General features: G+C 35.8%; 1 protein-coding gene across 3 annotated transcripts in view; it reads left to right on the top strand.

Moving 5' to 3' along the window:
• The window catches only part of nphs1 (NPHS1 adhesion molecule, nephrin), a 149,056-nt gene extending 133,425 nt beyond the window's left edge, over positions 1-15,631 (top strand). Inside the window, exons 25-31 of one of the 3 annotated variants that reach the window (XM_083547805.1) lie at positions 7,928-8,038; positions 8,581-8,623; positions 10,624-10,735; positions 13,159-13,234; positions 13,315-13,469; positions 14,667-14,811; positions 15,561-15,631. In XM_083547805.1, coding sequence (XP_083403931.1) covers positions 7,928-8,038; positions 8,581-8,623; positions 10,624-10,735; positions 13,159-13,234; positions 13,315-13,469; positions 14,667-14,786 — 617 coding nt within the window. In that variant the 3' untranslated portion in view covers positions 14,787-14,811; positions 15,561-15,631. Of the gene's footprint in view, positions 1-7,927; positions 8,039-8,580; positions 8,624-10,623; positions 10,736-13,158; positions 13,235-13,314; positions 13,470-14,666; positions 15,095-15,560 lie in introns of those variants that run through there. The other 2 variants (XM_083547807.1, XM_083547806.1) reach the window with 2 other exon arrangements.
• Positions 15,632-18,586: the final 2,955 nt, after the last annotated feature.

The following is an 18,586-nucleotide window of genomic DNA, read 5'->3' as shown; positions in this document are numbered from 1 at the left end:
AGTATAACATCACTCTTATTTAGCGGAAAAAATAAAAATAATAAATAAAAAATAAAAATAATAATAATAATAATACATAAAAAAAACAACAAAGTACAATTAAATCAAATGTCAAGTAAATTAATAATAATGATGCTGATGATAATAATGAACAATGATACTACTATAATAATTATATTATTATAATTATAATAATACTAATGTATAAGTACGATGATGATGATGAGATGAAAAACAATACAACTAGTACCACTTCTGCTACTAAATATTAATGATGGTGATGATGATTAACAATACTACTACTACAAATAATACATAAAAACAATACTATATTTACTACTACTATTAGTTCTACTACTACTACTACTACTACTACTACTACTACTACTACTAATAATAATAATAATAATAATAATAATAATGAGGTAAATTAACAACACTACTACTAGTACTACTACTACTACTACTAATAATTCTTCTTCTTCTTTCGGCTGCTCCCATTAGGGGTCGCTACAGCGGATCATCCATCTCCATACCACCCTGTCCTCTATATCCGCCTCTTTTACACCCACTACCTGCATGTCTTCCCTCACCACATCCATAAACCTCCTCCTTGGCCTTCCTCTTTTCCTCCTACCTGGTGGCTCCATCTTCAGCATTTTTCTACCAATATAATTCATGTCCCTTCACTGCACATGTCCAAACCATCTCAATCTCGCCTCCCTCACCTTGTCACCAAAACATCCTACATGTGCTGTCCCTCTAATAAACTCATTTCTAATCTTGTCCATCCTCGTCACTCCCAACGAAAACCTCAACATCTTCAGCTCTGCTACCTCCAGCTCCACCTCCTGTCTTTTACTCAATGCCACTGTCTCTAATCCATACAACATCGCAGGTCTCACCACAGTCCTATAAACGTTCCCTTTCATTCTTGCAGATACTTTTCTATCACAAATCACTCCTGTCACTCTTCTCCACCCACTCCACCCTGCCTGCACTCTTTTCTTTACTTCCCTAACACACTCTCCATTACTTTGCACTGTTGACCCCAGGTACCTGAACTCCTCCACCTTCTCCACCTCTTCTCCCTGCAACCGCATCACTCCACTGCCCTCCCTCTCATTCACACACATGTACTCTGTCTTACTCCTACTGACTTTCATTCCCCTTCTCTCCAGCGCATATCTCCACCTCTCCAGGCTCTTCTCAACCTGCTCTCTACTCTCACCACAAATCACAATATCATCTGCAAACATCATAGTCCAGGGAGACTCCTGTCTGACCTCGTCCGTCAACCTGTCCATCACCACTGCAAACAGGAAAGGGCTCAGGGCCGATCCTTGATGCAGTCCAACCTTCACCCTGAACCAGTCTGTCGTACCTACTGCACACTTTACTGCCGTCACACTGTCCTCATACATGTCCTGCACCACCCTCACATACTTCTCTGACACACCTGACTTACTCATACAATACCACAACTCCTCTCTCGGCACCCTGTCGTACGCTTTCTCTAAATCCACAAATACACAATGCAGCTCCTTCTGTCCTTCTCTATACTTCTCCATCAACATCCTCAAAGCAAATAAGGCATCTGTGGTGCTCTTCCTCGGCATGAAACCATACTGTTGCTCACAGATGGTCAACTCTTCTCTCAGCCTGGCTTCCACTACTCTTTCCCATAACTTCATGGTGTGACTGATCAACTTAATTCCCCTGTAGTTACTGCAGGTCTGCACATCTCCCTTATGCTTAAAGATCGGTACCAGCACACTCCTTCTCCATTCCTCAGGCATCCTCTCCCCTTCCAGAATCCTGTTAAACAATCTGGTTACAAACTCCACTGCCATCTCTCCTAAACATCTCCACGCTTCTACCGGTATGTCATCTGGTCCAACCGACTTTCCATTCTTCATCCTCTTAATCGCTGCTCTCACTTCCTCCTTACTAATCCTATCTACATCCTGCTTCACCAACTCCACCTACTCCAACCTTCTCTCTCTCTGATTTTCCTCATTCATCAGCTGCTCAAAATACTCCCTCCATCTTCTCAACACACTCTCCTCACTAGTCAACACATTTCCCTCTCCATCCTTTATTGCTCTAACTTGCAGTACATCCTTCCCAGCTCGGTCCCTCTGCTTGGCCAATTGGTATAAATCCTTTTCTCCTTCCTTAGTGTCCAACCTCTTATACAGTTCCTCATATGCCTTTTCCTTGGCTTTCGCCACATCCCTTTTAACCTGCTGCCGCATCTCCTTGTACTCCTGCCTACTTTTCTCATCACTCTGTCGATCCCACTTCTGTTTTGCCAATCTCTTTCCCCTAATGCTCTCCTGCACTTCCTCATTCCACCACCACGTCTCCTTGTCTTGCTTTCTATTTCCAGATGTCACACCAAGTACTTTTCTAGCTGCCTCCCTCATCACTCCTGCAGTAGTTGCCCAATCATCCGGCACCTCTTCACCACCACCAAGCCCCTGTCTGACCTCTTCCCTGAACCTCACACTACACTCTTCCTCCTTCAGTTTCCACCATCTTATTCTTTTTTCAAACCTTACTTTCCTCCTCTTCTTCTTCGCCTCCAAAACCATCCTACAGACCACCATCCGATGCTGTCTAGCTACACTGTCCCCCGCCAACACCTTACAGTCTCCAATCTCCTTCAGGTTGCATCTCCTACACAGAAGATAATCCACCTGTGTGCACCTTCCTCCACTCTTATACGTCACCCTATGATCCTCCTTCTTCTTAAAATACGTGTTCACCACTGCCATTTCCATCCTTTTAGCAAAATCTACCACCATCTGCCCTTCCACATTCCTCTCCTTAAAACCATACCTACCCATCACCTCCTCATCACCTCTGTTCCCTTCACCTACATGCCCATTAAAGTCTGCCCCAATCACCAATCGTTCTTTCCTAGGTACACCATCTACCACTTCATCTAATTCACTCCAGAATCTTTCTTTCTCCTCCATCTCACAGCCAACTTGTGGAGCATAGGCACTGATGACATTTATCATCATCCCTTCAACTTCCACCTTCACGATCATCACCCTATCAGAAACTCTCTTCACCTCCACTACACTCTTACTGTACGCTTCCTTCAGAATCACCCCTACACCATTTCTCTTCCCATCCACACCATGATAAAACAGTTTAAACCCACCTCCAATGTTCCTGGCCTTACTACCTTTCCACTTGGTCTCCTGAACACACAACACATCTACCTTTCTCCTCTCCATCATATCAGCTATCTCTCTCCCTTTACCCGTCATAGTACCAACATTTAAAGTACCAACCCGAACCTCTACTCTTCTACACTGCTCCTTTTCCTGCCGTCTCTGTAGACGCCTTCCTCCTCTCCTTCTCCTCCTTCGGCCAACAGTAGCCCAATTTCCACCGGTACCCTGTCGGCTAACGATACCTGTGGCGGTCGTTGTTAACCCGGGCCTCGACCGATCCGGTATGAAATTCTCATTTGTGATCCGCATATTTGATTTGGCACATGTTTTACGCTGGATGCCCTTCCTAACGCAACCCTCCCCATTTACCCGGGCTTGGGACCGGCACTAAGAGTACACTGGCTTGTGCCCCCCTAATGGCTGGGTTACTACTACTACTAATAATAATAATATTAATAGGAAGAAAGGTGATACTGATGATGATGATGATGATGATGATGATGATAAACAACAATACTACTATTCAAAAAAATATTTACAGTATATTAATAATAATGATGATAATGATTGATAGTACTACTAAAATTATAATAATGATGAATAAAAATACTACTGTCTTCTACCTCTACTACAAAAAAAAGAATGATTATGTAGATTAGCAACAATACTACTACTACTACTACTAAATATAACAAGAATGATGATAAAAAATACTACTACTACTACTACTACTACTTCTAAAAATAAAAACAATAATAAAAATAATAACATGTTGCCAGTACCACCATTATAAGTTATGCCTTACATCTGAATGTATTAAAATTCTTGTAATAGGCAATTGGGAAACATGATAGGCAGGCATCACAGATGCAAGGTAGTTACAATGGCAAAATATTTACTAGTCGCCAGTTTTAGCAACCCAAAAAAGCATTAAATGTCAACATCTTGGTAACGTAAATGAAATTTCCATTTTTTTGTACACAGTCCAGCTTCAGAATCAATTCTGATAGCATACCCAGCAAACGTTTCTGGTGTTCCTGATCTATGACAAAGTAAAGCAACTAATAAAACTAATAACAGCTTCCAGATTTAAAACAGATGTAATTTATTTGCTTTCATAAATCTTTAGCTTGATATTTCTAATAGAACACTTGCTAAAAAACTTCACAGAGTGTCTGGTTTATGGTCTGAATAAACGTATACACATAGTGACATAGCGTTGCACCCCTATTAAAACAAAAGCATATAAAGCAGCACTTAGTTATGGTTTGATTGCACCCTCATGCATACACAGTTGTGGGATTATTGTGCAACAAGTGAAAGGTTGGCACAGAAAAAAATATAATAATATTTGTCTGATTATGCACACGTTAAACCTTCTGTAATTAGTGGTGCTGAGTTTTTTGTTCATTTTGTCCACCTCCCAGAAGCAGGTGCATGCAAGCTGTATTGCTTTTCTCTGAGAATTTGGTCAGGATGGGTCATTTCCTTTTTAGGTTTTTGTCATAGATTTTAGAATCTCAGTGAAAGTTCTTTTTTAGAAATATTATGTGCATGAATAGAGTCACAAGCACATACACTGGTACAAGAAATCAGATTGCAGATTTGTTGTTGCAGTTGCACCTTTCCATGTGCATACTGTCCATCTGGCTCCCAGTATTTCTCTCAGTATTTTTGTACAGTAGCTGTACGTATTAAAGGAAAAGGACATCATTTTGTATAGTAATAAAATAATACTATTAGAGCAAGCCATTTATATGGAATTGAATCAAGCACAAACACAATTCTCATCTTCACTACATTGTCAAAAGTATAAGAACACCTGACCTTCACACTCGTATGTATTCCTTTTTAACTGTTGTATAAAGATTTCCCTTCCCTGGAATGAAAAGGCTCAGAGATCTTCCGCATAACAATGCCTGTGTAGAATGCCTGTGGTTTGCTAACGTTGGAGTGGAAAAATCAAGTGTCCTACACAGTGCCTTCACCTCAACCCCACTGAACACCTTTGGCATGAACTGGAACATCAACTGCACCACCAGAGTTCTTTATCCTGTTCTGAGAAGCTGATTTCACTAATGCTCTTGTGGCTGAATAAATATAAATCCCCACAGCCATGCTCCCGAACATATTAAAAAGCAGAGAAGAGTAAAGCTCATTAGGACTAAATCAGGGCTAAATCTGGAGCCGGATAGTCAACAAGCACATATGGGTGTGATTGATTAAGTGTCTGTATACTTTTAGCAATGCAGTGTACCGTATATAACAATAATACATATTTGCTTCTGTGCTTTTGTATATTTTGAAGAGATGACAAAAAAATGATCAAGCTAGATACAAGCAAATTGAATTGCATAATGATCCTTAATTGTTGGAAATGTGGTATTTATGAAAATCCAGTTTGAAAAAGCATTTCCATTATAGAGATTTTATGAATCTGTGTCCATTTTTAAACCTAGGCTTTAAAATATATAATAAGCATAAGCTTCTACACGGTTGTGTATGGTTAATGCTAAAGTTTAAACTGCATGTTTATTTAATATATTTTTAATTAGATGTAAAATCAAGTCATTTCATATTAATGCTTTGAAAGAGAGAGAGTCTTATACTGTAGACTAACCATTTATTAACAAAAGTATAAAAATATATTAAAGGTTATTGTGGCTAAGTGACTCACGGTAGTGGCTGAGCTGCATTATTTGAAGAGCAGGATTTTGCCACTTAGTCAGAAGTTTGCCAATTTAAGCTGTTATTACCCTTTATGAAACGAACGCTAAATGCGAATTTGCTGTGCATGTGGACGAGTGACATTTATCAACCTACTGTACAATAATTCTAGTTTATTTTTTATAACCTACTGTAATTGCAGAGGTATAAAGAAAACCATACCTTACTGCAAAACTTACTCCAAGTTAAAAAATCAATTCCAGTATGACTTTAAAAAGTAAAGAGCAAAGGTCAAAGTGTATCTGATTTGAACAGCACTTGAGTATTTGACTCCTATTGAACGTCGGCTTAAAAATGCACTAGATACATGCCAAAAACAGATGCTGAGGATTTATTTCCTAAAAGACAAATCAAATTGTATACCTCAACACTGCATTAACTAAGTTTAATGCAAGTAAGCCATTTGTATTTAATGGACAAGTCAAATAAAAGTAATTCATTTTAGTTAATGGAAAACAAAAAAAAAAAAACTGACTGTAATTTGATGCACCTCTCAGTCTCATATTTTTATTCAGCTTCAACAAAAACTGTTTTTTTGGAATTTATTCTAGCTATTTTTGGACTGAAAATGAGGCCAGCGGTGCTAAAAAGTCGCTTGCATGCAGCAGATGGGGTAGGAGAGTGTTAAGCTTAATGACATCTTCAACAGAGATGCAAAATCGAATTGGTAGCGGTCATTGTCAATTAAAATATAGTGGAGTAAAAAGTACATATATTAAATCATAAATGTAGTTAAGTAGAAAAACTAGAAAGTAGCCAAAAATTACTTAAGTAAAGTAACAAAGTATATTTAATCAAATATACTGATATTCATCATAGGTTTGTCCACAGTGTCATATAAACTAATGTATAGTACCATAATCTTACTACTTTGGTTTTACTATTATATTTACTATGAGGGACATAAGTTCTTGGTGGTCTAGTGGTTAGGATGCGGCGCTCTCACCGCTGCGGCCCGGGTTCGATCACCGGTCAGGGAACCAACACCAGCCACTCTTAGTGCCGGTCCCAAGCCCGGATAAATGGGGAGGGTTGCGTGAGGAAGGGCATCCAGCGTAAAAACATGTGCCAAATCGAACATGCGGATGGTCCGCTGTGGCGACCCCTGATGGGAGAAGCCGAAAGAAAGACAGAAATTTACTATGAGGGACATAGTAGCTCAGTTGTTTAGGCTTTGGGTTAGTGATCGGCAGGTCGGGGGTTTAAGCCCCAATTATCGCCAAGCTGCAACTTAACCCTTTGTGCTCCACGGGCCGCTGTATCATGGCTGACCCTGTACTCTGACCCCAGCTTATATCACTAGTATATGCAAAGAAAGAATGTCACTGCGCTGTAATATACTCTACATGTGACAATTAAACAGCACATTTATGTCCTTTCTGTTACACTACATTTTATTGTCTCTACATTTGTACTCTGGAAGAGACAAAGTTGCACATGAGAATGATGTATATTAGCAAAACCTTTGTAAATCTTGCACAAGTTTGGATTGGTTTGGCCTAAGAAAACATTATCACAACATGTTACTACTGGATTCCAACTGTAAACCAGAAACATTTTGTTCTAAATTTTGTATATAAATGAAATACACATCCTTATGTTAATCCTGATAGATGAATGGTGTGTGAACAGCATATTTGAGAATTTGTTTCAAACTAAGACTTGTATCCCCAGCCACTCTCAGTGCCGGTCCCAAGCCCGGATAAATCGGGGAGGGTTGCGTTAGGAAGGGCATCCAGCATAAAACATGTGCCAAATCAAACGTGCGGAGGATCCGCTGTGGCGACCCCTAACGGGAGAAGCCGAAAGAACGTTTTTTCAAACTAGGACTTGTCAACCAGCTAAAATATGGTCAGTTGTGAATAATGAATATGGTGTGAAATGAGTCGAAATTCTCATTAATATTTAAATACAAATCGGTTTTTGCTTCTAGGTTCAGACTTTATTAGATCTTTATTAAATGTTCAAATGCAGTTATCCACTGACAGTCTCTGGATTTTTTTGTTTAGGCCCCGCTATACCAGTGTATGTCATCCTTATTCTCGTGGGAGTCTTCCTGGTGTGCAACGCCTTTGGCTTCTTTCTATTGGTCAGGTGGAAGAAGGGACGGATTCTGAAAGGTAAAGAACGGGGATGTCAGCGTGTCAGTTCTTCAGCGTGGTGTTGTTAGACAGAGTGTACTACTTCCACCAGCGTTCAAAAGAAACAGCCTGTCTGCATCCTAATATGCCTGTCACTTTCAAATCCATCTTTCTATGTCTCATCTCTCCCTCATCTCCGCGCACATCTGTCGTGTCTCTTTTCCTCAGCAGCTGTCATTTCCGCTTTACATCGTCTCCCCTTTATCCTGCCCTATTGCTTTCAGTCGTCTTTTTCTATACTGTCTATCTCTTTCAGTTTGACTTGTTCCTCACTTCACTCTCCATTTCTTTTAAATCTCCTTGCATTCCATTGCGTTTGTCTCCCCTCCCCTTTATTTATGCCCTCCCTAGTCTTTGTCTATTTGACAAAAGTATCATTTTTGCAATATGATTTGTAGGAATGACTCGATAAATAGTAGATAAACATCTCATTGTGACCTGTTTTCATATGATAAACACAACACCCATGCCTTTTCCATTCCCCTGTCTTTATCTATGGCTTTTTTTTTTCCCACCTCCAGAGGGAGCAGGCAGCTTTTCAGGGGGCAAGAGGAGCGATGAGGGGTGAGGCAATGCTAATCTCATGATCCGAGTGTTAAATACAGCTACAGCAGCAGTTACTAAATCCCATCCTAAAGACCTACTACAGCACTTTACAGCTTAATCTCAGTCCATACATATGCATTGGGAGAAATGTGTGATTATTGTGGACAAGAAATTTCTGAGAAAAGGACAAGTAATAAAACAGAATACCAATAAAAAGGAAACATACAGTATTTACATTTAAAATGGCACTTTTAAAGACATAGTATGGAATTTGTTAGAGCTAGAGACTGGACAATGTAGTACATATAGTACATAATATGCAATCATTCATAACCCATCTTGTAATTTAGATTAAAGATCAGGGTCTGGTATGCATTTAAGAGCAGTTGATGGTGATGTATTTTGTTTTTCTGCTTGTATTCCACTTTACTCTAGTTTAGATTTTAAGTTTAGATTTTTAGGTTTAACTATTGCTATTTAACTCTTTTTTTTAATTGAACTTAACACTGAAGCACTTTGAGTTGCATTTTAAATGTAGGACATTTTCTCTATAAGCAAAAGTATATTTTAAATTCTAATTTTATTTGTCTCATACACATTCATAAATAGAACCACATGTAGTTAAATGCTGTTTACATGTAAAAATGAAAAATAGAAAAAAAAATACAATAAAATAAATAAATAAACAAAATAAAGTATAAAAGTATATTAAATGTATAGTCTAATATATATATATATATATATATATATATATATATATATATATATATATATATATATATGCAAAAAAAATTATATATATATATATATATATAATATCTGTCATACACATGTCCATTCATTTCTTTTAATTCATATATATATATATATATATATATATATATATATATATATATATATATATATATATACATATATATATATATATACATATATATATATATATACATATATATATATATATATATATATATGTATATATATATATATATATATATATATATATATATATATGTATATATATATATATATATATATATATATATATATATATGTATATATATATATATATATATATATATATATATATATATATATATATATATATATATATATATATATATGAATTAAAAGAAATGAATGGACATGTGTATGACAGATATTTACAGTACAAATTAAAGTGTCCCAGTGTGATTGTCATTAAAGTGACCATGCTGGTATAAAAGTGACACTGTGCTGTGCAAGTTCAGATTTGAGACAAAAAAAAAGATTGGAGTGATTTTGAGGATCAGATGGGTACACCACATAATTTAATTATATGGTTAAAGTACAGTAATATTATTAGGCTTTAAAAAAACAGAACCATATTCATTGATATTGTGAAGCATTTGAGAAGCTTTCCGAACAGAAGGTTTTGTTTTTTACAGTTTGTACAAACTGGAAATGAGAGATGAGAAATACAGTACAAGGCTGTAGAGTGAAAGAGTGTTACCAGCTGCTGTAATGCAAGTGATAACAGAAAACAACTTGTAATGAAAACATTCTATGGCTTTAATTATACAAAGGGTCAATGTGCATGTTGTGCCATTTATAAATAATAAATATACATATTTTTTATAATTAACACTTATTGTGGAATACAAGTAAAAAGAACAGTAACACAATTTGAAAATATCAATTTTATGATAAAAAAGTAACTTCAATCAATGCTATGAAAAACCTTTTTAATATTTAATTCATTTTAATGAAATGCAACAAAATAATGTATTCGTTACTTAAAACTAAATTCCGTTTACACTGACCGTTAAACGTCCCTTGCAACTGACTTTTCCATAAGTCACCTTTAAACCATGGTGTGTTCTTTGGCTTGGCTACAGTACAATGCCAACTTTGCCGTTCCACAGTAAAACAAGAAAAAAATAATGTTATAGCAGGTCTGAAGAAACCTTTAAAATCAAACTGCTTGCAAACCTTTATTTTCGAATAGTAGGTGAAAAACATCTTGCCCTTTCACACAGGTCATCGGTGAGCAGCAGAGAGCCGATCAATGTCTCAGCACACCGGACCCTTCTCATCAACACGAGCTCAGATCCAGACAGCAGCAGCAGTGTCTACGAGAGCTATGGAGGGGTGAGGGGCAGAGTGCGTGGGAAAAGAAAAGGGAAAGAAAAAATAGGGCATGGAATTTTCTGCCAAATTATAGAAATTGCACCTGCACCTGCGGTCATTGCGCGAGTAATACATAACGATCAGCCGCAACATTACAACCGCCTGCCTAATCTTGTGAAGTGAAGGTGAGCTATGCTGATCTATGATATCTAGCATCAAGAGGTGGATCTGAATTGTTTGACCCGTAACCCTGTTGCTGATACGTTATTTTTCTTTCATTGGTTTTGCTTTTACCACTGCATACTGTACCTGGAACAATCCATAAGAGCTGCTTTTTTGGAGATTTTCTAATCAAGTCACGACATCACAATCTGGTGCTTGCCAAAGTTGCTCAGATATTTGCCCTTGCCCATTTTTCCTCTTTTTAACACATTGACTTTGAATGATTACCTCCTAGAGATATCGCTAGATATAATATGGCTTACATATCCCACCTCTACATAATGGGATGTAATGAGATGATAAATGTTATGTACTTTACCTGTCAGTGGTTTTAAAGGTATATCTGATTGGTGTTTACTCACCAGGTTTGGTTTAATGTTAAAACATTGAAACAGTTTCAGCCCTGAGATTGCACAAGAAAATTCAAGTAAACACCTACAACCTTATACATGTGATAGCATGCAAAACAAAATACAAAATCAGGTCACAATTTACATGCGAAATATACAACCACTGTATGTGTGGGAGAAAAATGTATCATTCATTATACCATACTTTATGATCATATTTAATGTATCTACCTTTTTTTGTCCACAGTCAAAACAAAACAAAAAAATCCAGAGACTGTCTTAGACAGTGGATAACTGCATTTGTCTACAGTCTGGCCTTATTGCTGCTGTGATCTTTCACAATTCTGTAGTGCTGAATCTACTTCTTCTCATTCCTTCTAATTTTTCAGCTCTCCAAACAAATTAAATCGAATATTAAAAATCCATGCAATTTATCTTTTGGATTCAGATTGGATAAATTTTTCATGGAGATATTATTAACAGAGCATCTCTCGGATTCTACTCCCAACCAGATTAATCACAGCAGCACAATCATTATAGACTGTGTGTAAGCCTGTGTTTGGGGGGAAAAGCATCAAAATCTTACTTGCTATGACGTGACTTGTATAATCCACATATTTCTTTATTATACAGTATATGTGGTGGAATTTGGTGTCTGATAAAGAATCCACAAGCAGTATTAGTATTATTAAGTATATAGTTTTTAATTGATGTAGCGTTGTTGTATGACAGTTAATACCGAAATGCAGTTTAATGTAGCAAACGTACAATTACAATTGGTTTTTAGGGCTTCGTTTAAGTTTTTGACCAGGCTTTATTGCCCCAGGATGTGAAATTATTGACTACTTGCATAACAACCAGTCCAAAAGTATATGTCACATAGCATAACTCTTTATTTATTCGATATTTAAAATAGGGATATGAAAAAGTACAGACTAAGAAAAGGCATATATATATATATATATATATATATATATATATATATATATATATATATATATATATATATATATATATATATTTCAGAAGGGTTCAATTATTGGCATGCATCAAGCAAAGAAAACATTTAAGGAGATTGCTGAAACTACTAAAATTGAACTGCCCATGCATTGTTTGAAACTGGAAGGATAGTAGGGAACTTTGGGAGATGTGCTGGAGAAGCACTTTCCAAAGTCAAGTCAAGTCAAGTCAAGTCAAGTCAAGAGGCTTTTATTGTCATTTCTACTATACACAGTGGTACACAGTACACAGTAAAATCGAGACAACGTTCCTCCGGAACCCTGGTGCTACACCAAACAACAACATAAAGCTACAACACAACACAAGTTACATAAAGTGCATCGAGTGCAACCTGGTGTAAACAGTGCAGACAAAAAACAGTACAGACAGACATTACAAGACAAGACACAAAACCAAGATAGGGCCGACCAGTAAACCTACTGTATACTTTGGTTATACAGTACTGTAAACTGTAAAAACTATACCCAGGAGTGAATATAAGAACACAATGTAGTGCAAAAAGTGTAGTTTAGTTCCATCATCAATACAAAATCTTATTAATTTTAATGGCTTTATTGACATTATATATCATAAATAAATAAACACTTTCCCTTTCCTCAAAAAAGGGAAGATTGATACCCATACTATACATGTAACTATTCCTCCTGATAAAATTACAACCTGGAAATCATTGCTCAGACTTAATGGAAGTGCAGAGAGTAGGCGTGTGTGTTTTGCAAGATGTTCCTGGTCCATTAGAATTCTAGCAACACCATAACCATGATAACATTTTGCTATGAAATTTGATAGTGGAACAACATTTGATGTACTGACTATTATTTTCCATCATGTTCTTCTATGTTCTGACCATAGAGCTATCACTATTACTACCCCACTGAGGCCTATAGTCCTGCACTTTATACCCATCTGGAGACACCGGAGAAGCTCGGTAAGAACTCGGCACATTTGCTTATGAACCATTAGTCGAATGCGCTTAATGATTTTGCTTGTGTTCATTTTCCCATAAAGATAGCAGACACATTACGAACCCAATCAGCCATGATTACGAGGAAGTCAGGGACTTTGGGCTGTATCAAGATCTGTTTGGGTCGAATGATCAACATGCATCAGCTCAAAATTTTGGAGCTGATGCATCAGGTACCATTCCAGCATCCATATATGAGGTATGTCTTAACTGGAATACATTTCATAATACATTTTAGTGTCAAGTAGCAATGTTAGCAGTGTTTAGTGTCAAGTAGCAATATTAGTCAAGTCAAGTCAAGTTTATTTATATAGCGCTTTTCACAACAGACATTGTCTCAAAGCAGTATTATTAGCATATTGGCATGTTCAGGTGATTTCACCTTTATGCTATTGGTTCTTTAGCAAAAACTCAGAGAAAATGGTAATAGTAAGGGTTGATAGGATTATGTTAGAATGCTAGAATTGATAATTCCCTCAATTCAAATTTAGTCGATTTTTTTCTTCAGTTTTGCAAGGAGACCCTTTTGGCTACATATATAAATCATCACACACTCACCTCAAAGCATGTTGAGTTGTTCATTATTTCAGTCTTGTGGATTCTTACACTTTAGGGCATTATGTTATCATTAAAAATTGACATTACAAGGTTGAAAAAACATCCTGGAGTCAAACCTCTTTCTTCCTTATCAATAGAACGTTTTTTTATACAGTCAGTGTTTATATGGTAGTCATGGTATTGTGGTATTACACATGGTAGGGAGCTGGTTGCTCACTGCACTTTGGCATAGAAGGTCATGAGTTGAAATCCCAGCAACACCCAGCTGCCACTGCTGGGTCTTTCAGCAAGAACCCTGATGTTTAGCTGATAGATCTAAGTTGCTCTGGATAAAGGCATCTGCTATATTCTGGAATTTCATTTGGTTTGTAAACATACACATAAGCATGCTTTTGTGGCTCATCTGAAATTTGATTGCTCTGATGAAGGCTGAAACACCTTTAGTGGTATGCGAATTAAGTAGCATCCAAAACTGAGAGTTGCACTTTCTCTTTGCACTTCCATAAGCAGCTTTAATCCAAAGTGGGTTTGACTTTTACTTACATTTTGTTTTAAAGAGACATAAAACTGCAGAAGGAAATCCTTCAGACTGGATAAAAAAAAAAAAAGCCACAATATGAAAATGTTATTGCATGTAATTAAATAAGTGCACTCTGATTAGTCAACATGCCCAGAGTGGCCACTAGTATACGTACTGTATTAGTTTACTAATCTATGTAGACCGTACTGCAGTAAATTCTGATTGATTACATGCAGGTTACACCATTACAAATAAAGTAGCGCAAATATTATCTAATGTACTCCTTCATGCTACTCTTCTTCATATGGTTCTCTCTAGCAGGATAAATGGTTCACTGCAGCTGATCTGGACCCAGCAAGTGGAGTTTACAATTCAATCGCTTACAGACGCAGAAAGAACTCCGAGCTGCCCTTTGAACTGAGGGGTGAGCTGGTTTAAGAGCTTGCAAACTGCTCAAAAATAGGTCTGTACTTCGGGACTCAAAGAATTTATCATTCATATATTTATATTTAGTTTGAGCTATAGATATATAGTTGAAGTTTTATAGTTTGTTAAATCATTTTAGTAGTAATATCCCAACAATTTGCTATTAATTTATACATTCAATTCATTTCAAATTTTATTTATCACATACACATTTATAGAGTATGACATATAATGAAATGCTTTTTTAACTTGCTAACATGAAAGAAAGAAAGAAAGAAAGAAAGAAAGAAAGAAAGAAAGAAAGAAAGAAAGAAAGAAAGAAAGAAAGAAAGAAATATATATATATATATATATATATATATATATATATATATATATATATATATATATATATATATATATATATATAGTCCAGTTAGAGCTCCACTAGTGATATTTATAACTAAAAGTGATATTTGTATTCATTATTGATGTAAATAGAAGTATTTTTTCGAAAACTAAAAATTTAATATTTTGAGAAAAATCACAGTATTGTGAAAAATGTTTCACTGTTTTACATTAAATGAATGTTTCGGATTTGGTTAATTTCTACATTAGGTAAAGATTTAGCAATGATGAAATTCTTTTGGCACATCAGCACAGAGTTATAATTAGTAAACAGACACCATAGCAATTATGCAGTAGAAAAAAAGAGACATTAAGGTAATTGCCTCTTTTGTGTAGTCTGGAGGTTATCGATGGTAATACATCTGCCTGCTATTTAAAGAGGATATGTTGTTTCTCAAGAGACTATGAGGATGACGATCAAAAAATTCGACCCTGCAGGAGTTGAACAGTATTTCAGTATTTCAGCTGGGTATTCAGCCAGTATTTCAGCTGGGGTCCAGGATTGAAATATTTCAACTTTTTTCTTGTATTGCTATGACTTTATTTTTCTAAGTTTGACTTTTTTCTTAAAATATCATTACTTAATTTCCATACTACTACTTTATTCTTGTTTGACTTTTTGTTCAAAATATTATTACTTTATTCTCGTATTGCTATGACTTTAATCCCGTAATCTTCGATTTATTTTTTTTATGTGGCACTACAATGACATCATAGAAAGCTTAGTACACATTTATTTTATATATATAACTTTACTTTGATACAGACCAATACCTAAAACTAAGAAAACTAAGAAAAATCCTCAGTGTTTTAGACTATTAGTAACAAAGCAGTTTGTGTTCGTGCAAAGTCGTACTGTATGGTCACAATTTTGTCTGGAAAAGCTGAAAGGAAAGCCTGGCTATAAGAGCTATGTTAAAGGTAAAGACTTCACAGACAATGACATTCCTGGAAGTAAACAATGCAGCCATTACTATACAGTTATCTTATTTCCTTATCTTTTCACATGACGTTTTAGAAGGCATTCCTAATACCAAATTTGTTATGCAATATCGGTAGGAAATGACATTGCTTGGGAACAATGTATCCTAGTGCACAGTATCTCCGACTTTCTAAGTTTAGTTACAGAATGGATAATAGCTTTTTAGCATAAAAAAGTTGAAGCATAAAAAAGTTTAGGCAATAAAAAATAAAAAAATACCCAAAAAAGTATTTAAAATCACTACAGCATTAAAAAACACTGAACAAATACTAAACAAATACATAAAGTCTAATAAGTCTTTGGACTACTTAATTACTTATAATACTATTCCTGAAAAAACATGTATCAGAGAAGGTGACTTTTTATTTTGTAACTTTTGTGACTATTATGGGTTATGATGTTCAGTTTTGTTTACTTATGATAGTTTTTCCACTATCATTTTATATGTATTTTGATATAAAATTACATGCATTTGATAGCTGAAATAAAATGTGACATTCTAAGTGTTCCTGTTCTTATTTGAAAGCAAAGAATGAAAAAAATAAACAAAAAAACCCCCCTTGTAATTAATTTATTAATAATGGATCTGTAGTCTATATCTAAGGAACGAATACACCATGAATTATTGCATACAAGGGAATCTTGCACATACCTTCCCGCACATATTCACAACTGGGCTGGTTTCGAATCAATTCTTCCCGATAAATGTTTTTCAAAAGTGGAAAGAAACCAGAGAATCTGAAAGGAATCCATGCAGACATAGAACAAGCCCTACACAAACCATAACCCTAAATTATCAGTGTTTTTCTGGTATTGGCGTGATGCCTGGCTGGTAGACGTTCTGCTGTTTATCGTTTAATGAGCGTGGCATTGTGGTCTTCAAGTAGGAGCTGCATCTGGGCCTCTAATCCTGTTTTCTTTAAATTTGCTATGGAATTGGAAAGAATCCAATGGTGATTAGTTCTATTTATCTTTTTGTTTCGAGCATCCTGTTTTGTTGAATACGCTGAGGTATATATATTTTTTTCTATGTCACTATATACAGCATGGATTGGCACAGACGATTATAGTCAGATGCTCATACTTGGAGTTATTTTGACATAGGAATTAAAAAAATGGTGGAGCAGTAAAACAGCAATTAACAAAGCAGAAAGAACAACGAAAATAATAATAATCTGATAACTGCTTAATGATTTGGTGCGAACTGTACAGTCATTTTTGTAATTGTATCGTGCCAGTGGTATTCACACCATTTTGTAGTTGAACAAATGCATCATCGGTAACAAATTGATATAAATCTGTGTTACACTTTTGTAGAATTTTTGCTTGATATAAGCGACTAGCCACTAATTTAATGTTTGTGTCACAATTAGCACTATCAATACTTATTACAGAGCACTTGTGGGCCTGTGAAAAACTGCATCAGCAATAGAGTTTAAGCTGCTTAGCCATGCTTTTAAAAAAATCCCAGACTTTACTGCGCTGTGTTAATATTTACAGGATTTAAAAACCGCATTTCTTTGCTAATTTAATGAGGGAGAGAGACCCAAGCTGTCATAGTTGGCAATTTGCTCATCTAATAAGAATCACCATGCAGTATGTGGTGTGTTATTTCCCTGGAGGATATTAGCCCAAAAATAGATAAACTCCTCAATTCTCAAAGTAGATTGGAACAAGCATCCTCAGAGACTAGGATACAGAATAGAGCTAATTTACAGCAATGTGATAAATTTTCATTGTTGAAAGTGCGTGTGTGTGTGTGTGTGTTTATTTCCATGTTTCCAATGATTCATAAACTTGTGTGTACACAAGTGTTGTCTGGAAGATGACACCGGAGCAGGCTTGTGTGTTCAATTTCCTGAAACCACACTGACATTTTATTACACACAGTTACCTCTCTTAATACACTTTCAATACAATAAATGTTGCCCTGCATCCAAGTTCTGACCTCATCTTTAGCACACCATTTATGCTTTATTTATTTATTTATTTATTTATTTATTTATTTATTTATTTATTTATTTATTTATTTATTTACTGTTTGAATCATAATGCTGTGTGTGATTATGAATTCAGTTACTATCATTAAGATTGTACCTTTATTTGTCAGGACTATGATCATAGGCTGTTTACCCTGAAGTACTGCAACATTACATCACGTGACATTCTGCACCTGTTCATGGTCATTAGCACTTATATACACCTCACTGTTCACTTCACCCCTTCGTCTCTCTGTCTGTGTTTCTGTAGGTTTACAAGATTCAGCTTGAGGTTATGATTTTCCCCTTGTCTTGTTAATGTCTTATGTAATTTAGTCATTGCAATTGATTGATTGATTTATCTTTTTGCAGAGGTCTTTAAAATCCCTAAAATTAAACAAAGCCCACATTCTGAGCACATACATATCCTGTTGCTGCTTTTTTTATTTATTTATTAAACGGAA

This window comes from Silurus aristotelis, assembly GCF_946808225.1.
Source record: "Silurus aristotelis genome assembly, chromosome: 8".
NCBI lineage: Eukaryota > Metazoa > Chordata > Actinopteri > Siluriformes > Siluridae > Silurus > Silurus aristotelis.
Note: the sequence above shows the minus strand (reverse complement) of the source record. Positions and strands in the feature narration are given on the sequence as shown.